We start from the raw sequence: 24,646 nt of genomic DNA, 5'->3' as shown, positions 1-24,646 counted from the left end.
CTGAAGGCAGACTTTTTCAAGAGCTTCAGCAGGGTGGATAGTTGGACACTTAAGAAAAGATTTAATCATAGGGCAGTTATCAAGGTAAAGAATCTCTATGTTTTACATTTAAATATGTGTCGATTAAGTCAATGCCAATATTGTTTAAAGATTTTTTTTTTGTCTATGTCCTGAACATGGTTTAATTTAAAATGCGTGCTATAAAGCCAGTTTTTTAAACTATCTTTAAACGATCTATTTTAGGTTCCTGGTTGATGCAGTGGAGTAAACAAGAAGAATGGAGGATCTGAGAGAAAGAGGAAAGAAACGAGAAGGAAGGCACAGGTAAAAAATCTTCAAGAGTGTGTGTTGCATCATAAAGGTTATGTGGTTTCATTTCTGCTTTAACTAATGGCACAGATGTGAAACTGAGCATAATATGTGACATGAGAGGAATTTAAATATGGAAATCACATTTATATGAGTGACAGGCCACGAGTCCACCAACCATGCTTTGATCTTAATTAACCTGCTTGATCAAATACATGCAATGGAGGAAGAAAGCGGTCTTGCAGACACTTTCTTTCTAGGCAGTAGAAATCCATCTTCTCCTCTGGGTCTTTTATGCTTTGTGACCCATGCGGTGTTTAATAAAACTGGCTGTGTGCTGTGGAAGCATGATAACTTGCGGTGGGAGGAAAAAAAGAAGGAAAATATGAATAAAAAAAAGAAACAATTTCACCTGATTAAATCAAAAGTAACATCTGTATTGATAGGGTGACATAAAAACAAGAACACAAATATTTTAGAAACATCTCAAAAACGTGTTTAAAATGAAAGATTGTATTGTTATTTATTAAGCCATAAAAACGAAATTCATGTTGAATTACCGTAACGTAAGCTTTTTGGTTTTAGTCTATGTTCACTGTAAAAACATTGCCTCTGATTTATTTCTACCACAGGAACTTACTGAAGTCAGACAGTTAGTGAATTTGTTTCCTAAATCAGGGTCAGCACATGTTATTCTTTAACTGACCAAGCTGCAGCAGGAACGTGTTTCATGTCATCACGGCGGCTTTAAAGTTGTTTCCTATTTGCTGCGCTGAGAATGAGACAGAAATACATTCAACACCACATGCCACTTTGAACCAGGCAGCTATTCAATTTCCTGTCCCTGGATACGCTATCCAGTTTTAATAACCTCTTCATCATTGTTAGGAGGTTAATTGTTGGTGAGATATGTGTTGGTAATGGATATTACATATATATATATTATTTTTCACCATAAAGTATTGTGTTACCAGGTTTCCATTTGATATAATTCACAGCCAAGAAAACAGTTAATTTGTTCTGTGCACTGCTGTGCTTCGCTTTATTGCTGTAGCTAATATCATCTCCACTGTTACTGCCTGCTGTTAGGGCCTCCATTTCAAATGTTAAATACACGCTGAAGTTGTAATTAAATTCTCCATGTAGGTATATCTGACACAAAAATTATGACACTGTCTCTGAGTTTAGCTTTTTTACACCACCCTTGTTGTGATTATGAAGTTATAAAGAAAAATAAAACAATATTTTATCAGCAACTTTTGATTTGAAAGCCTCTAAACTTCCACTAAACTAAACTAAAGCTAGGAGTGGTGTCTATAAAGTTTTTAAATATTAACTACTTTTATATAAATCATTCCAGTTAATTGTTTCCCAATTTATTAAATGTTACGCAACTTTAGAGAGTAATATAACTTGACTAGAAGGTCACAGCAAAGTGAGCCAGTGCACCAGTTTCCAAACTCCTAACATATGGCAGCCAAACTGTGTGACAGTTTTAATTTTTAATGGGGAAAAAAACCTTACTGAAATAAAAGATTTTTGAGCTTTAATGGGCCATGTAATCGAGTGCACTCTTAAATAGGGGTACGCCTTATGACATTATGATGTGATGGAGCCAAGTTGAATCTGGGTGATTACAGTCTGCAGATAATCATACAGTGTGATAAGTAAATATTGTAATCTGAAGTTTGTTGTCATAGTGAGTCATTCTTGTAAAAACTTTTTGAGTCTGGGGAACTGAAGTCCTTTCCTGATTTTGCTGGTCTTTTCAGCACAAATTGCTCTTCATATAAATCTACCTCACTGACTGGATTACCAAGGCTTCGAGCTGCGTCTTTCCACTGTTACCATCTTGGTGTTTTTGGGGGTGTTTTTGTTTTTGACTAATAACCTGTGATCGACAAAGCTTTGGATAATGCTCCTTTTTTTATAGGGTTAGGGATAATTTACAAAAAGAACTTGAATCAAGTTCCTCCATAAACTCATAAGGAAATGATTTACTGACGTCACAGAGCAAAGGAGCTGAGAGCTATTTTTTTAAATACCTCTCCAGAAAGCAGGAAATCTTTTTCGAATAGTTTTCACCATAGGGGGCCGCGGTGGCGTATCCTAGTGAGCTTTGGGTAGAAACATCTGAAAAGTTAAATTTCTTCCATCAATATCGTGTCTAATGAAGACTCACTAGTTTCATAAATACACAAAAAAATAAGTAGCTTGTCTGCTCGTCACTTGCCATTGGGGGAAAAGCTAAAGACAGCAGACTTTTGTTTTCTCACTGCTTTTAAAAAGTTAGATTATCCAGTATCAGATTATCCGATATCAGATTTTTTTACTTCCTAAAAACTGCCACTGTCATTTATCCTAAAAATCCAATAGTTATCAAGCGTCACATAATAATAATAATAATAATAATAATAATAATAATAATAATAATAATAATAATAACAGCTATAGTGTAATATCATTAGTCCTTATATAACAACCTTCTGCCAGCATCAATCCATTTTGTACTACACCTTGACTTAACAGTATTTCAGTTGCTATGGCAAAGCCAGAGATCACAGTGTAGCATAATCTCAAGGTAAAAAACCCACACCCTGATAATTATTCTGCACTCTGTATTAATCATCGGGGTGGCAGAGATGGTGACGTTTAATGTGCCAGGAAACACAGATATCGAGTGTAATTATGGCCAAAGGGTTGCTTGAGAATCTCTTAGCTTAGATGCCTGTTTGCGTGCCAGTCACATTCTAATCTGGAAGCACCAAAACCATACACTGTGCCTTTCATGCTAAAAGCTTTTGCTATATTTCACACTGACAAGTGACAATCACTGACAAAAATAAACACAGACCCCCCAAAAATGGGTAAAAAGAGAGAGAGATGCAGCGCACTGTTGAAAGAATACTGTTCAATAAAAACTGTACTCTGACCTTTGCGATGAACTGAGGGCTTTGGCAGATTTGTAGATAACAGAGGATTCTTCATTTTGTGCTGTAACCAACACCCAACAGACCATGATCACAATCAGCAATAGTTTGAGGTATAAAATGTAAAACTCTTCACTTAATTCCTTGTTACAGGCTCATCCATTGACTATGCACCCATGGTTTATCACATATTCATTTAAAAACGTCCCTGCAGTCAATTTGCACCTAATAAATGTAGTCATGACCATACAAATGTTAAAGTATCATGATAAGAAACAGTGCTGTGAAAACCTCGCCCCCCTTCCTGTTTTTCAGGAATCAGGAAGATAATTAAATACAATACAATACAACTTTATTTGTATGGCACATTTAAAAGACCAGCGGTACACCAAAGTGCTTTACAATAAAAACAGGAAAATTAAGACATTAAATAAAAGACTATTAACAAAGTACCACATATGTCATCAGGTTAAGGGCACTAATTATACGGCAATAGAAGGGAATATAAGAACAAAGTACTAAGAACAGATATAGCTAAAAGATAAAGTACATAAATAAGAAATTGAACCAAATATAAAATAGGGACACTAACTAGATGGAAAAGCTATGTTGAATAAATGAGTTTTTAAACGGGATTTAAAAGATAAAACGGAGTCTGACGCACAGAAAGCGATAGGAAGGTTGTGCCACAGATTCGGTGCAACCAGGGCAAAAGCACGGTCACCCCTAGATTTAAGCCTAGAGCTAGGCTGAGCCAGGAGTAATTGGGCTGAAGACCTGAGGGCGAGCCCAGGGACATATAGACTAAGAAGATCAACAAGATAACGAGGGGCTAAATTATTTATAATTTTAAAGTTGAGCAACAATATTAGTTAAAGTAATTAACTGTGATTAACCACATTTTTGGGAAACCTGAGTTCAGTTTGATTAGCCCTGCCAGGCAGCCTTGATTACTGACAGACCTGTGGAATCAAGAAGTCACATAAACAGAACCTGTGTGACAAAGTCTCTGACATCTATCGGTCTGGCAAGGGTTACAAAGCCATGGATTCCCATGAACCACAATAACAGTTATTATTCACAAAAGGAGAAAATTTTGAACAAGAGTGGCAGGCCCACCAAAATTACTTCAGGAGCACATGGACAACTCATGAATCCAGTACAACATTTAAAACAACAAACAGGCTCAGGGAGGGGCGGCCATCTGCTGCGACCGGATAGGGTGACAGAAGGAAAACAGGATAAAAGACATGCTGTGAAAGAGAGACGGGGATTAATAACAAGTATGATTCAATGCAGAGAGGTCTATTAACACATGTTGAGTGAGAAAGGTGACTGAAAAGGAAAAACTTATCATGGGAATCCCCCAGCAGCCTACACTTATTGCAGCAAAACTAAGGGAGGATTCAGGGTCACCTGATCCAGCCCTAATGGGTGAATCCTGCTCTCTACCAGAACTTTCTGACGTAGAGTGTCTGGCCCTCAGTTTATGCCATGAAGCTCAAGTTCACTTGGGTTATGCAACAGGGCAAAGATCAGAAACCACACCACCAAGTCCATCACTGAGTAGCCCAAAGAAGGTCTTGGTGTGCCCTAGTCAAAGTATGAACCTAAATCCTACTTAGATTTTTTGGCATGAATTTAAAAAGGCCATTAGTGTTTAAAAAATGTAGGCTGAATTAATACAATTCGGCAGAGACAAATAGGACAAAATACCTCCATAGCAACAAGAAAGACTCAGTGCCAGTTGTTGCAAATGCTTGATTGCAGCACTTGCTGCCAACTGTTGTGTAACCAGTTGTTAGGTTTAGTGGACAATTACTTTTCTCAGATAGGGCTAAGTTGGTTTGGAGAACTTTTTCCCTTAATAAATGAAATGATAACTAGGGCTGTTTGATATACCGATATATATCGGATGACGATATAAAAACATCTATTTTAACCTATCGTTTGTTTCGTGGTGTCGTAAAATAAACTGTTTACAGCAATATTTTTTCATCGTTTTGATGGCCACTGTAGTGGCTATATTAATTTCCATGAGTTCTCGCTTTCTCTTATATTTAATATAACCACACTACTGACTATCAAGCGCCTGTTTTTACGTGTTGTCGATAGCAACAACGACAATAAAACCATCGCGTGGCTCCGCTGTCCACTTATTTGTTTTCTACATAAACCTTTCACAATAAAGCTCAAGATCCTGTTGAGACTTTTCAAAATAAACTGAATCACGTGAAAGATTATGCAGAGAGTTTACGGATGAGAAGGAAAAAAAAGAGCCGTCAAGTGCTAAAAAATTAATCTTAGACTCAAACTTTGAAAGAAAATGGTGGCCATTACAACTTATGTCTAAAAATGTATAGTTTCATGCATTGGTTAAAACACTCGAATCCAGGTAAAGGACGGAAAAAGTGGAAAAAGTTCACGCAAGTCGAATTGCCCAAGATTCACAGAATTTGCAGAAAATATTACATTTTTGTGATTTATATCGTTGTCAGGACGATAAATGTCTTATATCGGGATATGAGATTTTTGTCATACCACACAACCCTAATGATAATTGATAAATAAACGAAATCATCGTTTAAAAACAGCATTTTTTATTTACTAGGGTTGTCTTTGTCTATGTTTTTTTTTTATGACGATCTGAAACTTTTGAGGATAAAGAAAATATGCACACACAAAATACAAAAAAAATCAGGAAGGGCACTGCGCTGTAGTTCAATATCAGTAAACTGAGACAGCTCAGTGTTTTCTCTTTCACATAGATGAAACTAAAAGATATTTCTACTCTATTATTAATTCTCTGTCATCCTTCAACTGACTTTAATAGATTATTAGGTAACCATTGTTTTAGTACATTATTAAACAGTCGTTCTAGTTTTCTGTTTTTATAGTCAACCAATATCTATTTTCCAGGGATACATGGGATCCATTCCAGCTGAACCCCGCAGGAGCTGAGAAGGAACAAAAGAGAAGATGTTTCCAGCTGGCTCAACATCTAGTGGCTGTTTTGGTGGGGTTAGCTGTCTTGACCACTGCTGTTGTTGCAAAGGTAGGACCATTTGTGAGTTTATCTTTTTCTCTCTGTGAAGTTATTCATCTGGTTACCACTGAGGCTGAAGTCCAAGCTCTGGCTAAAAAATGCTGACTTTGGACACAGCAAAATTGCCTCCAACTCCTCAGATTCTAGTATTTTCTTTCATAGACAGACACTTAAAAATCTGCATCTATGGCTTTGTTGTTGTTTTAGTGTTTTTGGTTTTTTTCTTGAAAGTGCTTTGGATTATTTTGATTCATTTGATCACCACTGAACAGTAGTATTGCTTTCTTAAACTCTGAGTCTGTACTGTGTTCCATATATGGAAAATAAGACCACTGTGTACTGTATTAGAGTCTGACTGATATATTATATTAGAAATTTCCCAATTCATGTTGCATAGTTTATCCATCAGAGCGCACTCTGCAAATCAATTTATTTTTTGTATGTCTAAAAAACTCTTTCAGGCATTTCAGCAAAGAACGCATTGTGTGAAAAGTACAAATCATGTGACAACAAGCTTATCTGTCTCTGCCTGCCTGATCATAAAGTAACACGAAGAAGATTCATGCTATTTATGAGAGGACAGAGTTTACAGTACTGAATGCCTTTGTACCCAGCACTCTCTTTACTGGGATTCCCCATCTAGTTCCTATTCCTGGAAATAGAATTTTCTTAACACACAATGATCATATATCCTTTCAGGGCTCCCTGCTGGTGTTGTCAACATTGTCCAGTCCAATGTCCCGGCGCACCTCAAAGGAAAAACAGTTCTACATGCTGATGATGATGTTCTGCCTAGTCTTCCCCAACGTCCTGGTCTTTTTGAAATCGCTGTGGCGATGTTCCTTCAAGAGCTTTGTACCACCCAAAATGAAGATCATGGCATTTGTATGTTTTTCTACATATTTTTAGTTTATGTACCTATAACTAGACAGCAGAAAAATGTAAAATTACAAATCGTTACAGACAAACTTAGTAATAATGTTTTTTTTGTTAATCTTTGGCACAAAGTAGGTCCCATTGGGCGCAGTTAATTAATCATGAGTTTATCTTCTAATAGTATTTTCAACAAAATGCTATAAAGAGAATTTTGTCTTATTCTTATTTATGTTGTTCTTGTTTGTGTATTTATTGCCATTTCTGTAAGAATTATACAGACGATAACAGAAAGGTTTATTTAGGTCAAAAGACAGAAAAGAAAAAAAAGTAAAATGTACATTTGATGGTAATGATACAAATTAATGGTGAATATAAAGTATTTTTAATGGCTTCTATTTCCATGTCCAAAACCAATAGAAACACTGCATAAGTGAGGACATCTTTCTGGTTTTGTGTCTTTTCCAGATTTGCCTCATTGAGGTCCTGGTCTCTCTCGGTACTTCAGTCCTCGTGCTGGTGGTTATGCCTCAGTTTGACGTCCTGACTAATCTCTTCATCGGTGGAGGAGTCTGCATTGTGTCTGCAATTATGCAGATAATATTCAGACTACAGCGAGATAACTGGAAAATTGTGTTCCCAATCTGCTCCCTCATACTCACCTCTATTGGTAACTCCTTTTAAATTAGCTTCTATGTGCAAGCTTGTTTCCCTGGCTTTCTTTTTAGCTTTGTCCCCTGAACATTCATAGATTCGGTGTGGTGAAAACACAAAAAACCGAGAGCCGCTCTACAAAAATTAAATATAATATAATCCTTAATTACATTTTATGATAATTAGCTCACAGCAGGTATAGTAGGAGGTTTAACAGTCATGTTGGCAAACCTTACCTGCTCACAAATTAGGGGTAGGGAGTGAATGAAGCAGAAAGCAGTAGAGTCGACAGTTATTTTCTTAGTTCTGTACGTCACTCGTTTCTCCCAATTGTTTGAACACTTCTCAATCAAGGTTTGTGTTTTCAGGCTTTGACTGAACTGATCTGCTACTAATTGTCTGTCAGCTCTTTTAAACTATCATTCCATTGTTGTCTTGTTTATCCAATTCTGACACAGTAATTCTGTCACCCTCATTACAACAACTGCCTCATATAAATGATGTAAAACGTCTTAACTGCCAAAACAACAACTCTGTCAAGTTTTGATGCTTAAGATTCAAATCTAGCACCAAGCTTGCAAGCTCCAAGTTCCATGATTGATTTAAAAAAAATATGGTGTATAAAAAATGTATAAATATTGGCAAACTTATATTAAACTTTGCCAAAGTTTCAAGTATTTGGAAAAAAGAGAGAGAAGGTACCTCAGAATGAGATAAATAGGGATTATTTTGTAATGAAGAGTCCAAGAATAATATTATGGAGCTGAAAATGTGAGTGATAGGTGTGTTTTTAGGACATTTGGATAGACAGTGGATACAGCGTATTCCATATACACTGTATCTACTGATATAAGAGAAAGTTTAGATATGCATTTATTAACTGACTAACTTGACCAACAGGTTACTGCATGCTGGGAATTGACTACTATGTCCGTGTAACGTCATATGTGGACAGACAGGGTTCTGACTGCTATATCTACGTGGCACTTGGAATTTTCTCTTCCCTCCTTGTCTCGTTGTGCTGGTGGGAAAATTCACTACAAGCAACCAACCGCATGCAGGTACACTGTTTTTCTATAGTGGAGCTTCAGCTAGCTTGCATTCTTCCAAGTCTGTATGTTTATGATAAGGAAACTTTTTTTTTTTTTTTACACGATCACTGAGGATCTTTTTTCCTCTCTTATCCCACAGGATACGTTGTCACAACTGGATGGTTTCAGAGACTTTGTGTTTGTCATCAGCAGCATTCTGAGGATATTAGTGATAGGTAATTATTTGCCATCAATGTCTGTATTGACGCAATGAATGGAGAGGAGAAAAAAAAACATGCTGGCAAAATTACACCCACTCTGCACTGGACGCGTGATGAAAAATCTAATTTCCCACATTCGCACTGGAGAACAAACAGATTTCTGTGATGTCAGGGGTGCAGATGGATTGCAGAGGATGTTCTCCAGCTGTGATGAATTCTTCAGTTGTTGTTTTCAGTATTAGTAAATCTAGGTTTTCTATTCTGCACAATAAACCACTATTAATATGTTCTCTTTTATTTTTATTTATTTAAAATCCAATGTATTTCTTAACTTGTAAAATTATTATTGCAAATGTTCTGATACATGGGCTGATTTTTATAAAGTGTTTTTTCTACTGTAACTAAGCACTGCAAGCTAATGACCCAGTTACACCCAAATCAGGGGTCAGGGTTCAGTATCTTGCCTACGGATAGTTAAACGCAAGCTTCCGATTGGTAGATGACCCAATCTACAGAACAGTGCAGATTTATGTTATCTGTACCGTATCTCTGTACACGTTGCAGATTAAATTGTTTCTTCTATCACTGCAGGAATTTAAAACGTTACCACTCTTATTATTTACAGTATTTTTTTTAAATCAATGTATTTCTATACCATAACAATATTTACTTGACCACAAACAAAGAACAGTGATAAAAAATAGTTTCATTGTGAACTAAATGATTTGAGTGAAAGAGGGGTGCATTTTTAAATGTGGCAAGCATGTAAAATTAAAATTGTTTTTGTCTGTTCTAGGGGCCGTATACCTGATCTACCACAAGCTAATTGCGAAAACCATCATATGGGACAATTTTATCCTGCGTGACGGAGAACTCCTGAAAACAGGACTAGTGTTGTTTTTCTTACAAGTAAGTAGAAGGAAGAGAGCATGCAACATGTATTAAAATTACTGTAGGAAGACTAGATGCCATAAATGTAGAATCTGATTTATCACTGCATGTAGCAGACAAAACTGTGTCTGATGGTGATTTAGCAAAAAGCACTTTTTCCCCATTATTGCATTTGATCATTTTCTTTTTATGGCTCTCAGCAGGTTTAGTCTAGATTAATTACTTAATAAGACAAAACTTACTTAAACCAATCAAATCTCATTCACACAGACTCTTTAGCAGCCGCAGGTTTAATCAGTCAGGGGTCTCTGTATCCACTACTTACTTGCCCGAGGCATGATAATAATCACATGTTCCAATTATGATCTGAGTTTTGAAGTGTAAAGCACTTTTTTGCACTTCTTTCTTACTTTTCCACAAAGAATTGGTTCAGAAACATATTTTAATGGTGGTAGGATGGTCTAACGTGTAAATTAAGTACATTACAATCTTAATTTTGTCCTTATGACTGTAAATTAGGCTTAATAAATATTGCCCTCATCTTCTGTCTCAGGCCTTCTGCTCAGCAGCCTGCCACTGGTTTGGAGTTGTGGCCTGTAAGATTCATTCTGTCAGGATGAGTTTTGCCCTTCCTCTATGTTGCACTGGACCTGCAATGCTACTGCTGGGAATAGTGCTGTTTTTTACACTGGGATGGAAACTGGATAATGGGACAAAAGCAGAAAGCATCATAGGTGAGTTTTTCCTTTTTCTTTATTCTTTTTTTTAGGTCAAGACAAATTGAACTACCTTCATAAAAAATTCACTTGCAATAAGTTTTGCATTCAGTTTTTAATTGTTTAATGAGTCGCTTCAGCACAGGGGAGTTTCCAGGAATTTTAACGTTGTTTCCACTTAAGTAGCTCAATATTTTCATCATGAAAATACACTTTGAAAAAATACACCATGACTCCTCTGATGCACTGTATCATTTATATGTATAAATTGTTATAATTATAAATAAATTAGTTATTTAAACTACATGTAATAAAGCTAAAAAAAAAAAATGTTTGTTTTATTGCAGAATTTTGTGACAAGTTGCTCTATCTGAACTCCAAAAACACGTCTGCGGTCTTACTCGAGCTTACTAGGAGCATGTGTCGGACTTCACTAAACAGGTGTGTTTGTATGCTGAGAAATGTGTTAATGAAACGTAGCATGTGAGTTTTTCAAGTCACTAATTCTTCTTACACTTCAAGCAGCCTGGTCATTTATAATTTTTTTTTAATGCGAATAAAATGGAAGTATTTATTGTCCAACCTCATCTGCCATGTCCTATAGCAATATATTAAGTACAGATATCTTCTGTATTTCTTATCTTTGCACACTTCACTCAAAATATTTATTTACCATTTGATTGACAGCCACTACTTTCAATGGCCTTTTGCCATGCTGGCACTGGAGGGAGTGTGCATGTGGTCAGGCCTCGTCACATGTACCTACTACGTATGGAAGATCAAGGTATCAGAAAAAAACACAGCGCATATGCACACACTTTCACTCAATTGGCTGTGAGAAGAAGTATGCTTTAAATGAATTCAGTCATTTCTTTATTTGGAAGTTTTATTTTAACTCCCAGAAAAGCCACACCACAACATATTAAAGCATATTGTTTTTGAGATCTGATTTTTTTAAAAATGACATACACTTAAATAGCTTTGTGGTTCACCTTCCATTAGGTCCAGCGTATAGAAAGAACATCTCAGCTCTTTGTTCGTCGATTGTATGAATCTGCTTTCATTGACCTGTCTCTGCTACTCAACACCAAGATGAAGGTTCCAAAAGCCAAAACCCAAGAAAGGTCAGTGTGATCTGAGAATAGCTTCCCTGTTGAACATTATTTCAGTGTGGCCATAAATTAACCTAAAAAAAAAAAAAAATCAATCATAATGGGTGATAACTTTTCAAATGCAGTAGAGGCACAGACATTTCTTCAACAGGAAAGGCAGTATGCAATTATGCAGTGAATAATTTATTTGAAGTATAGGTAGAAAAAAATGCATTTGAAGTTGAGTTCATGCAAACTGTGTCGCTAGCAGAGCACGTCTCAGTGTAAAGACATACACACAGACATGACCCAAAAACAATTGATGTTCATCTACGACCTCAACAAAATTGGAAACTCGCTTATTTGCATCCCCAAATTCACTGCAGCTGCACATGTGGCACATTTTATGAAGCCATTTCCACAATGGGTGTATAACATTAATGAGCCTCCATAGCAGATGCTTCTAAGATGTGCGTGTTCACAGCATGAAATGTTTAAAAATTCTGCTACAACTTCTCCTCTCCTTAACAGCCATGATGAAATGCAGAAGTGTGTGCTCTATCTGTGCGCCACCATGTGGCATGAGACCTACGACGAGATGCTGAAGATTCTCACCTCCATGTTCAGGTTAGAGCCAGTACCTCTGAAAACATCAGGGGCCAGACAAATAAATAAGTGTAGGCACAAAAACATGCATGTGCATACCCCAGTCACTATGATGAGAACTTCTTATCACATTTCTTATCATTATATATTTTATCTGCACATACAGACATAAAGTAGATCAGGCTGCATACAAATCCACAGTGACTGAGATTTAACAACAAGCATGCTTAAGCACGGCTTTATAATTCTGATGAAAATAACGAGTTTGAGTTTAAAGCATCTAGCCCCAGGTGTACTAGTATCACATACACAGCGTGGGTTTAATTTCTCTTTTACATATCATTAAAGAGCAATATAACAGCGTATTAAAATATGGGTTTGATTTACCTCCACCTGTTTAATTTCGCACCAGGCAGGTGTCAGTACACAGGTGAAATTTTTAACCAGAGAGGCATTTAGAGCCTCTCAGTCTGATGTAAAGTGGTTCTTAAAAATGTAAATAAAAGGTCAAATTCATTAGCTTATGACCTAATATATTCAAAGGCCTAAAATGCCAAGTGTTTGGGCTGCTTAACATTTAAAAAATGCATTTTCCTGTCATTCTTGTTATTTCCTGCTGTGCACTGACTGTTCACACTTAAAAATAAGACCTAAATGAAAAGGCTTTTGCTGTGTTATACAGTCATCTGTTATTGTTTCAGGCTGGACCGTTATCGAGGGGATCCAAAGGAAGATCACAAGGACTGTTTTGACTTTGAGTGTCACATTTTAATGGACGATGCCTTCATGACTGACGATGACACAAACAAGAGGCTGGTTAATAGTTATGTTAATGACTTGATCCATGTTGTCATTGAAGTTTACAGGTGAGATAACCCCACAGTTAAATATATGTGTGTACATCTGCATGTCTCTCTTTATCCATCTTTCAAACTGATCACCTACACATCCCTCCGTTCAGGGTCTTCACCAACAAAGAGCCTGACGATGTGTCGATCATTGAGACTCCCTACGGTGGCAGGTTGATGTTTGTTCTGCCAGAAGGGAACATGCTCTATGTTCACCTAAAAGACAAACTACTCATCAGGAACAAAAAAAGATGGTCCCAGGTACAGATTAGCTGTGAAAGTTTCTATCTCTATATCCCTATTTATGTGTATGTGATTGTGAAACACTAAAAACCAAGTTCTCTCACTCAAACATGCAGACTTGTTTTCTTTTTTCATGTATTGGAATTGTATGAGCTTGAATGGACCCATCATGTGTATGGTCTGATTCTACTATTCTATAACCTCACACAGTGGGACGGGTTCTTCAACACTCATTATTATTACTCAAATGTGTCAAAAATATATGTTTTACTCAAAAAACTATTTACTATTGAATATGGGATAGAAAAGCAGCAACTCCAAAACTAGATATTTTTATTTATATATATATATATATTATATATATATCTTAGGCATGAAAATAAATGGCTGAAATCATTTCAGTGCTGTTCAGTATTTCAAAATAAGAAACTGTGTTGCTCTATTGTGCTGCATGCAATTATTAATAATGATTTGGGCTGTAGTAAATATACTGAGATACTGGAAGTGCTGTTAATTAAATGTGTGTTCAACTCTAATTGTAAATGTATGAAAATGCTTAGTTAAAATTTAAAACATGCTTGCTAGTATTGCTGGTATAATCATTCTGTATTTTCTACCTGTGTGATAAAAGTTTAATTAATTTGACAAATCACCTCTGTCAAGTCATCTAGACTATTAAACAGTGAGTCTCCAAAAGGCTGTTCTTGGATTTTAACATTCAATACTGCTGCTTTTTTCTTTTTTCTTAGATAATGTACATGTATTACCTGCTTGGCTGGAAAGGCTACATTGTGAAGAACCCTTCAAAGATCCCAGTAAGACTTTTCAGCTGTTCGAGTCAACTTATTTTGGCATTGTGTATAATTTCTTATAATTTTTCAATGACCTATCTTTTTTTTTTTTAGCAATTGAATAACTTTTCCAGAGCCAGTTTGGTCTCTCTGGATAGTGAGACTTTCGTGTTGCCTCAGTATGACAACGACAACAAACGCAAGTTCATCTCAGACGACAACACGTATATTCTTGCTCTTGACGGAGACACTGACTTCCACCCTAAAGCTGTGATTCTGCTTGTAGACAGGTGAGCAGCAGAACAGTCAACTTCTTAAAATCTGTCATGGCTCAGTATTTACATCATTTTCCTCCATAAATCACTGATGCTATTGTAGACAACAAATACCACAAATACTCATTTTATGAGCTATTTAGTCATCCAGTTAGAAAGTGTCGATTTTAGTTATTGTTGCTTGTCAAACATGTCAATTTATAAAACATATTTGTGTTCACAGGTTGAGGATGTATGACAATGTAGGTGCAGCATGTGGTAGAATCCATCCTACTGGCATGGGTGAGTGGGCATTTCATATGTATTGCCACTGATGTATCATTAAATGTATTTCATTTAAAAAATAAACATTTAAAGAAAGCCTTTTGATAAACTGGAAATCGTGTATATTTCATAGGTCCACTCTAGTTCTTGACATTCCCTACATCAGCATTTAGTGGGATTTTTGCTTCTGCAGTGTTCTTTTAAGCTCTGTATATATGATGGACTAACTTAGAAACAACGTACTACATGTACTTTTTTCCAAATGCCTATTATTCTTCAACCTCCTTTGCTTCATCTCTCCTCTCATCTGCCTCTCTGCCATCCCAGGTCCCATGGTGTGGTACCAGAAATTTGAGTATGCAGTAGGTCACTGGCTCCAGAAGACAGCAGAGCATGTGTTTGGTTCTGTGCTGTGCAGTCCGGGATGCTTCAGTCTGTTCAGAGGGTCGGCCCTGATGGATGACCATGTTTTAAAAAGATACTCAACAACTGCACAAAGAGCTCAAGAATATGTGCAGTATGATCAAGGTTAGTAAACGCAACCAAAAGGATCAGTAGACTTTTTTACCTCGTCTAGTTTGTACTCTTAGTGTTTTGACATTTAAACTCTTGGTGTCTCGTGTGTGCTCTTCTAGGGGAGGATCGATGGCTGTGTACTTTGCTATTGCAACAAGGCTGGCGAGTCGAGTATAATGCTGCTTCAGATGCATACACCAACTCACCACAGGAATTTGAAGAGTTTTACAACCAGAGGAGACGATGGGGACCTTCAACATTGGCTAATACACTGGACCTTCTCCACAGGCTAGTGTTACATGTTATTAATAATAGCAGGGTTTCATTCTATAGCCATCCTGCTTTTTACTTAAAACATTTTAAAAAAAAAGAGAAAATTTTTCATTCTTAGTTTGATGGTTTCCTGGTTATGTTTGTAGGCTATAAATCCTACAAACACTTCTACTGCCATACTAACTCTTTTGTGGTTGTGAATCTTAGTGGTCCAGAGACAGTGAAGAGAAACGAGTCCATCTCAGGGATTTACGTCTTCTACCAGATGTTCACTGTTGGATCTTCTATCCTGGGACCTGCCTCTGTAACTCTCATGATAGCAAGTAGGTTTAAGTCTAGTTAATGACTCTAACACATTTATCACCATTATTCATGCCATTAAGTTGCAGTTTATCTCTTATCCTTTCAGCTTTCAAACACTTTTTTAGGTTTTGAAATATATAAAAAGTTCCGTTAGGGAAGTAAATCCTACAGATTCTCTCAGAAACCCGTGACTGTCTTTAAATTATGCTACTCTGCAACAAGGAAACAGAACTAAAGTAATTGAGCAAACACAACTACAATAGATATGGTATAGTGGTTTCATTTTAAGACCGCTCCCATAAAGTAAGCTGTATAATAACTTGTTTAAAGATTTGACTGAACCAAATTCAGATGCCTTACTTGTTCCTTATGGTGTCAATAAACTTAGTTTTATCACCGGCAAATGGAAACGCACAAGACTTGTTAAAATCCTTCTGATCCAGTTCACTGCATGTCACACATTAACATCTTTACTGTATGGTATAATCTTTGTTGCATGTCATTTTATGCAAATTCTTTATACCGCACTTACCAGAACTGGCGTTTACAAAGTTCCTTATTAGGGTTCACATTGTGTAGTATGGTAGACCACACTGATTTCATTGTTTCAATCCACTGTTTAGCACGTGAAATATTATTCTTCTATCATTTGTTTAAACTTGTCTGGGAAATGTTGCCATAATTAATTTATGTATTTATTTATTCTGAATTATGGCTTGGTGGCCTGTTTGAGGTCCTAATGACCTCTGACCATTGCCTACCAAATTCAAGTCTGGGCAGATGTTTGTGCTATATTTTTTTAATAGAAAATTGCCACATTTGTACTATTCCAAATGCGAATACCTGTATGCATCCACAAAAACAGTAAAAAGGACAAGAAAAAAAAGGATGAAACATTAATTATGTAAAGTGAGTTTAAAAATTTGAGTTCTCGTGGTTTGTAAAGATGTATCCTGGAAGCAAAACCTGGAACAAATATTTCTAATCTGAACTTTAATGCAGTCATTAATGCAGGTAACTACAGTGTGAACCACCAGTTTTCATTAAACACTTGGCTTAACTGAAGGCAGACTTAGTAATAACTTGTAATGGTAACTACAGGGAAATTCACTTTGCCAAGCCCATCTGCATTAATAATTTTTGTGCATTAATAACTTTACATCAGTCATTTATTTCTCCTTCTCTCCTCCCCCTCCATCTTTTCCTTCCAGGTGCTTTCCAGTTTGTCTTCAGACTCACTGGTACACTCTCCATCGCCGTCGCGTGCATTCCCCCCGTGTTCTACATCCTCATTTGCTTTTTAACCAAGTCGAATACCCAAATAACCATTGCCGGCATCATGAGTGTTCTGTATGCATTCCTCATGACTGCGTCCTTCTTTTCCATCATTGGTGGGTAGAATCGTTTTTTGACTGTATGTTGTTGCAGTCTCATATCTTTCAAATAAATGTCCATTAAATGTGCAAATGCCTTTTTCTCTTTTAGGTGACATGGTGATTCAGCAAACCTTCTTGACCCCCACTGGATTGTTTTTGATTTCAATGGCAATCATGTACTTGATAACAGCTTTACTCCACCCTGAGGAGTTTTGTATGTTCATTATTATTGTTCTAAGCATTATTTCACATTTTTTGTGTGATGTTGCTTCATGTCATGTGACATTTTTTGGCTTTGTTTCCTTTTCTTTCTTGCAGTCTTGATTATCTATGGTCTGATGTATTTCATCTGCATCCCCAGTGGATATCTCCTTTTGACCATCTACTCGCTGGTTAACATGAACAATGTGTCCTGGGGCACAAGGGAAACCAACAAGTAATGCATTATTTTAGACCACTGTTTGTTTAATTAATTATCATGAAATAGCAATAATATTATAGGGATCAAAATAAGAATGGAAAATTATAACAAATTCAAATCTCAAACAGAAATGTTGCATTTCCCCAAAACGCAACATTACTGTGTAAAGTTCATAAGATCTGAAGAGTCGGTGGAGGAGCTGCTGTGCTTACAGCCAGAGCTCTGGACCTAAAATGACCATATCAAGAATATCGCCTGTCTTTGACATCATAAGGATCGAAGAGTAGAAAAAAGCCTCAGCCTTTAGAGAAGTCTTAGCCTGAAAGTGTGTATATATAGTCGTGCAGAACTTTTAGCTGACCAAATCCATTAGTTCATCCACTTCCTGTTCCATATTTGACACTCATCCATGAAACAAAAACAAATAAGACAGCAGGGAATTGATTTTTTTTTTTAATCTTGTCATATCAATCACTCTTTGTGACCATACATCCTCATATCTGTCTGTCCATTAGGGGAGGTGTAGAGCAGAAGAAACTACACAATCTTCTCTGTGACAAAACCTGTAGATGCTGCTGCTGGGACATGAAGATACAGGTATGGTTACAGTTCCCGACATACCTGACAGCAGGTGATGGATGAATGGATTAATGAACTCTGTTGCTTTACAGATAACCCAGGAAACAGAGCGTCTGATATTTCAGCAGCTCGCGGGTCAGATTATACAGCACATCCCAGCCAATCCAATCACCCAAAACGAAACACCTCTACACCCAGCCTTAATGCTGGAGCCTCACACCAAACAACACGCCAAGAAAGAAGAAGCCAAGGAAGAGATTGCAAGACCTCTAGTTGATGATTTGAGGAAGAAGGCAGCAAAGAGCAGTGACCTGGGTTCCAGTAGCAGGTAGCGTTCTGTTGTTGTTGTCGTGGTTGTTTCTCCTCCTTTATTTGGTCAGTCATTTCTAATGTTGTTCGCTCACAGGCTGATCTGGCCCTATATAAATCAAATTGAATTTAATTAATTATTTTACCAGAAATCCAATATACTACTGGCCTTGAAAATAACACAGTTCCATTCAAGTCTCATACTGAACACAGCTGTTTATAAGGACAAAATGAGATGTGCGCTGGAATTAAGAAGCTCACAATAAGTGCATGTGTGCTGTGTGCAGTGACGATGGTGCTGAAAACAGGAGCATGAGTTCATCTGATGAAGAAGACAGTGATCATGATGATGACTATATGATTCGTGAGGCAGAGATTCCCGCCGCTGGTGAGAAGCACTCTAAATGCATTTAGGTCCTGAGTGCACCACACTGTAATTTCCAGCTATACATGTAGCTGTGGATCATTATATACTATACATTATGTAGCATATAAAACAGAGTAATGATGCTATCTGTGTGTGTGTGTGTTTTCATGTGTATGCAGACTGGGTGCACCCAGTGAAGGAAGAATTTCTGAAAAAGCTGACATACTTCAACATGAAGAGAAATCTACAAGAACAAATACGGTAAATAATAAACATCATCCAAGTATTTGCATGTTTTTGTTGTTCACTTGCAGGCATTTTTACAAGAATAATTAACATTTACACTAAAACTACGTTTGTGTAAGATGCTGTACAATTACCCCGATGGCAAAGCTGCAGTTGTGTAGTTAAACTGCTTTTGTTCTCCTCAGATATGCACTCCGTAACAAAGATTACGATGAAGTGTGCGAAGACTTGGTGCTGATGTTAACAGACACACTCAATGTAGAGCTCAATTCAGTGGGGCCTGAAGACGTTCTCTCAGACTATCAGCTGGAGGAGTTACAACTTGCGCTAAACAGACAGGTGATGACAACTTTGGTGTAAATAAAATAATGACATGTTGCTTTTAAAACAAAATGAAATTAATTTGAGAGGAAACCTGATTTCCAGAGTTTCTATTCTTCTGAAAACTTCTGAAAACTGCTGCTGCAGAAAATACATAACTGACCTGACTTCTCTCTGTGTCTCAGGCACGGCAAACCCTTAAGACCAATCGAATGGAGAAGTTGGAAAAGAGAGTAAAGCTAGCCATTGAGAAAACACTCGCTGCCCCACAAGTGCAAAAGCTAGAAGAGGTAAGATGTTTATTCAGCTGTCGGGTCTGTGAGATAGAGGTAGATACAAAAAGTTGTATTTAAAATGAGTATTTAAACACAGTATTACTACTTCACAATGCACGGTAGATGTAAATGTTTCTAAATTTTGCCGTTCATTTTCAGTAATTAAGGTATAGTGAACAAAGCAACCGCCCTGAAATGTTATTCATTAGCAGATTTCTGATCTTCTAAGGAAAATAAAATTTATATTTGCTAAATGGAGTTAGTCAGTTAAAAAAGTGATCAATTAAATTTTTTTTATTGAACTGTGTGCATTTTTGTGTGTTTAGAATGAGAACGACTTCTGGAACAAGCTAATCGAGCGCTACCTGAAACCAATCACTCACTCTAAAGAACATCAGGAGGAAGTCAACAGAGAACTAAAGTCACTGAGAAACAAGGTCAGCACTCTGATGATGACAATGATAACAAATGAATGATCCCAAATCATTATGAAAAAATACTCTGATGCGTCAGGTTGCAGGTTGGGAGTGAAACCTTTAAAAACAATTATCCACTTGAAATGTGGCAAAACGAAATCAAATATTAAATTCTCTTACCTCTCCACAGGCCGTCTTCCTGTATTTCATCATAAACGTGCTCTGGGTGGTAGCTACCTTCTTCTTGCAGGCCATTGGAAATGATGTCATCAGCATCAGGATCCCAAAGTATTATCCCAATGGAACTAAAAGTGATGAATTCCTCAAGGTTGGGACCCACAACAGACACTCCTAAATGCATGTGCTGCAGTTAAAGAAGGATTGTGATTCTTTTTAAATAATTGTTTGAACTCCTGTAACATCTGATGTAATTAGTAATCCATTCTATTGCTCTTTTTCTGACAGGTGGAGCCTCTCACTTTGATGTTTCTGTTGTCTTTTGCTATTCTTCTCATTGTGCAGTTTCTGGCCATGTTATATCACAGGTAATAACATCATTTCACATTTAACTTTTATTTTTTTCCTCACAGGTTGTACTTTTTGACTAATTTAGTGACCTTGAAAATGAAGCAGGACAATCCAGCAGGCTTGATTGAGAAGCAGAGAAATTTAATCAAAGTTATTAATCTGGCACTGAATAACCCCACCCCCCACCCCCCCCACCCCGCAATCATGAGCAGGGAGTCTTTGAGTTCTGTCTTTATGGAGAGTTATAATGGCTTTGTCCTTGTCACTGTTATCCATCGATTTCTTCATTTTCATTTTCCCACATTTTCCCCTCATGTTTCATCCTTGTGCCTTTTTGTTTTCAGAGTCTACACCCTGATCCATGTGGTGTCCTATCGCAGCTCAGAGAAAAACTACAAAGAGAAAGACGAAGTAAGTAATTACACTCAAAAGCATACAAATAATCATGAGGCTTGATTATGTTCGGCCACTACGTCACATGGGCCCCACACATACCGGCAGTAAAGCAAGAAAATCAAACTGCAGCCGACTTAACATGATTAAAACAACAAAATAAATGAAAGAATAACTGCACAAATCCAAACTTCACAAACGCTAAAAACATAATAGCAGCTACATCAGGCTGTCAGACATGACAACAAACATTAAAATGTCTTCCTTTCTTTTTTTAAATACAAACTAAAGTATTCAAATTAAGCCTGGAGCTTCACATAGTGCAGACCAACACAGCTGACGTTTAAACAGGTTTCACATACAGTACGGTTTAATCACAATATAGCAATTAAGTATTTGTTTTAATCGTTCTGTACATTTCAGTCGATTTACGATGAAATGAAATGTTTTCATCTTGCTAGGAACAGTTCAAAACTTACCAGGGCCACAATAATTAATTAATACTTGAATGAAAATAACTAACTAGTTTCCATATGATTTTCAACAAATAGATACATTTAAAAATAACATAACAACATAAAAATTGAGAGCTTTTGGGTTTTACTTGCTTTTTGTTAGTTCAGTTACTTTTGTGTCCCTGCAGGGAAAAGAAGCTATTAAACCATGATGAATTCTTTATAGACTGCAAAATATTTAAAATAGTTATTAATTATTAATAAAATGATTCACATTTATAGAAGCATATGGCATTCGTAGACACACAAACGTGTTGTCTTATGACTTTGTTTCTTAATTAAGTGACAAAAAATGTATTTATGTAAACCAGATTCATAAATTATTAAAAAAGGTGAAAGTGGGTAATAATCAGTACTATACGAGAGAAACTGGATGTAACTGTAATGCACGTTTTTAATAATGCACCATTGTGAAAAATGTTATTAATACTTGTAGAACAAACATATATGAAAGAAGTATAAACTAAACTAAATAATGTAAACTTGTAAGCAATGTGTAATTTGTGTAATATTCACAACTATTACTGAATTTTTTTTAATACTAAAGAAATCTTAAAAATCTGATGATCGTACATGATGCTGAGTTCTGACGAGTGCCCATTTCTGTTAAATTGTCTTTTTGGCATAAAGCTTTCCTTACAACCGTTACCTCTTAATAGCGAATTTGGGACGCAAAACTTTTCTAAACCAGTAAACATGAGGGGGCATTTGCAGCGCGCAGTGTGGATCATTAAAAGCATTTACTGGAGACGGAATTGAAACGTCTGGGGAGAATAACATCAGCAGATGTGGTTGAAGCAATCAGACCTTTAACTTAAGTAAAAGTAGCAATACAAGAAAGTATTAGTCCTATCAGCTACTGACACAGTCACGTTCAAGGCTAACAGTTATGCCACAGACGACGAATTTAGCGCATCAAACCATTCCAAGATTCCACCAGTGTGGTCTCAATGAAACCTGTTAACTGTCCATAACACTAATCCAGACACGGGATCTTCTCAAAGCTTAAAACATAGAGACTCCTGTATTTTGGAAAATGCTGATTGACCTTTTTCCCTGTCATCCAGGACGAGACTGGTGATGACCACTTCATTATGGAGAACCCCGCACACAATGAAATTTTCCTGACAACTGAAGACCTGTAGTCAGAAACAAGAAGATGTAGCTGCAGAGACGCAACAACAAGCCGAAAGTGGCATCATTAGCAAGCTTTTTCCCACCTCAGGGCTGTTTCCTCCACTGTGGTTCATTTTCCTCAGGTTTCACTGTGCATTAAACACGGTACATTCTGGTCATGATCATAGCACACACTGTCACACAGTCCTTGTAGACATCCCATGTCTTTAGCTTTCCATCACAGGAAATAATTTACTTTTTATCTATTATGTAGCAGCTGTTTTGCCTCCCGGTATAATCCAGCAGGGGAGGCCAAATGGCACAGGGGAAATCAGTCAGAACAGATCCAATAAACTTTGTTTGTCATTGCACAATGAATTATTAACATGTGAGAATGGGACCTAACACAATAATATCAAAGGATGGAGTGATTTTAAAGATCGGCTGTTTAATTTTAATATAACTGCTTGTAAGATTGCTGTTTTTGCTATCAGAACTATAGTTGAATCCATCAGGTTTACTGATTTTGCATCTCACTATAAAACAGATTTTTTTAAAAAAGCTCTTTGAATAAGATGGATTTTAAGTTTACTGAAAAATCTGTGTAAATCCTGTTATTGTTCTTCTTCAACTATTGCATCCAAATCAATAAAACTACAATACTGGGCTAGATGTAGAGAGGAGTATAATATTTTCACCTGTCTGGGTATTTATGAAAAGTGTATATCTAAATCCTTGGTCAATATTAAAATATTGACAGGTACTTGAATGTGCAGGAAACAGTGCCAGTAATGCAATATTTGCACATAGACTGTTGTTAAGAAATTCTTTTAGTTTATTTTATATTGTGGTGTAATTAAACTGTGTTGCCCTTCCAATATTGTGTCAGTATATTGTGATTATGTTTGCCAAGTACAGCGATGCGCTAGACAAAGTGGACAAAATTGGTACAAGTAAATTAAAAAAATATTGTGGGCAATAATATGCTTGTATTGAAAAAAATTAAATAACGATCAAACAAAATGTCAAGCTGTCTGTCAACGATATAACCTTACAACTTCTGATCTAACGATCCAATACAGTAAAATGAATATTTATGTACTGTGACTCAACTTTGTTATTTTATAGCAATGTTTGGCTCATTTAAATAATTAAACGTACATCATGCAGATTTCAGATTGTCTGTTTTTTGGTGTAATGCAGAGTTATAGTGTTGCTCTGGTTGTGTGCTGGGTAAAGGAACCGAATCAGTGGACTAACCCTGCAACGTTTAGTTCTGTGTACTTGTTTCTTCTCAGTGTGGTGTGAAAGTCTCACTGCACATAAAACACAGCAGAAACAAAACTGTTAATAATCCACCCGTGCACTTAGTATTATATTTATTTACCACATGCTTCATTAGGCCGACCTTGCTAGCACTGGGCTGGACCTCTCGGCATAGATTCAACAAGTTGCTGGAAATGTTCCTCAAAGATTATGGTCCACATAGCTGCACATCCATGATGTAAATGCACCTTTTTATAGATTCAAAGGTGCTCTATTGGATTGAGATCTGATGACTGGGGGCCATATTGAGATTATTTGAGCTTTGCGTGGTGCATTTTCCTGCTGCCGTGGTCACAAAGGAACAGAGGTAGGTTGCAGCATTTAAATGTTGCTCACTTGGCGGTCCAACGCATGCCAAAAAAAACATCACCTAGACAAGTGGTTCTTAACCTTGTTGGAGGTACCGAACCCCACCAGCTTCATATGCGCATTCACTGAACCCCTCTTTAGTGAAAAATAAAATGTGATTTTTTTACTGGTGCACAAAATGAGCCATGCATGTCATGGCGAAGGCTCTGCCGAACCCCTGAGACCGACTCACCGAACCCCTAGGGTTCGATCGAACCCAGGTTAAGAA

The 24,646-nt window shown here is 36.8% G+C and overlaps 1 protein-coding gene across 1 annotated transcript; it reads left to right on the top strand.

The window, feature by feature from the left end:
• chs1 (chitin synthase 1) lies at positions 1 to 23,908 on the top strand. Its single transcript, XM_023152231.3, has 35 exons — positions 1 to 84; positions 244 to 324; positions 6,159 to 6,294; positions 6,985 to 7,170; positions 7,627 to 7,828; positions 8,713 to 8,873; positions 9,004 to 9,079; positions 9,861 to 9,973; positions 10,509 to 10,689; positions 11,019 to 11,112; positions 11,359 to 11,455; positions 11,674 to 11,795; positions 12,294 to 12,389; positions 13,070 to 13,234; positions 13,330 to 13,477; positions 14,209 to 14,274; positions 14,365 to 14,540; positions 14,749 to 14,807; positions 15,117 to 15,317; positions 15,425 to 15,593; positions 15,786 to 15,901; positions 17,093 to 17,272; positions 17,367 to 17,471; positions 17,576 to 17,693; positions 18,194 to 18,275; positions 18,350 to 18,585; positions 18,854 to 18,954; positions 19,113 to 19,194; positions 19,365 to 19,518; positions 19,686 to 19,790; positions 20,102 to 20,212; positions 20,382 to 20,519; positions 20,657 to 20,736; positions 21,064 to 21,130; positions 22,695 to 23,908. Exons 2-35 carry the CDS (start codon positions 278 to 280, stop codon positions 22,770 to 22,772), a joined length of 4,248 nt encoding a protein of 1,415 aa, XP_023007999.3. The 5' UTR covers positions 1 to 84; positions 244 to 277; the 3' UTR covers positions 22,773 to 23,908.
• The last annotated feature ends 738 nt before the right edge of the window (positions 23,909 to 24,646 follow it).

This window comes from Maylandia zebra, linkage group LG1 (genome assembly GCF_041146795.1).
Source record: "Maylandia zebra isolate NMK-2024a linkage group LG1, Mzebra_GT3a, whole genome shotgun sequence".
Classification (NCBI taxonomy): Eukaryota; Metazoa; Chordata; class Actinopteri; order Cichliformes; family Cichlidae; genus Maylandia; species Maylandia zebra.
The sequence above is the reverse complement of the archived record's forward strand: the minus strand, read 5'-3'. Positions and strand labels throughout refer to the sequence as shown.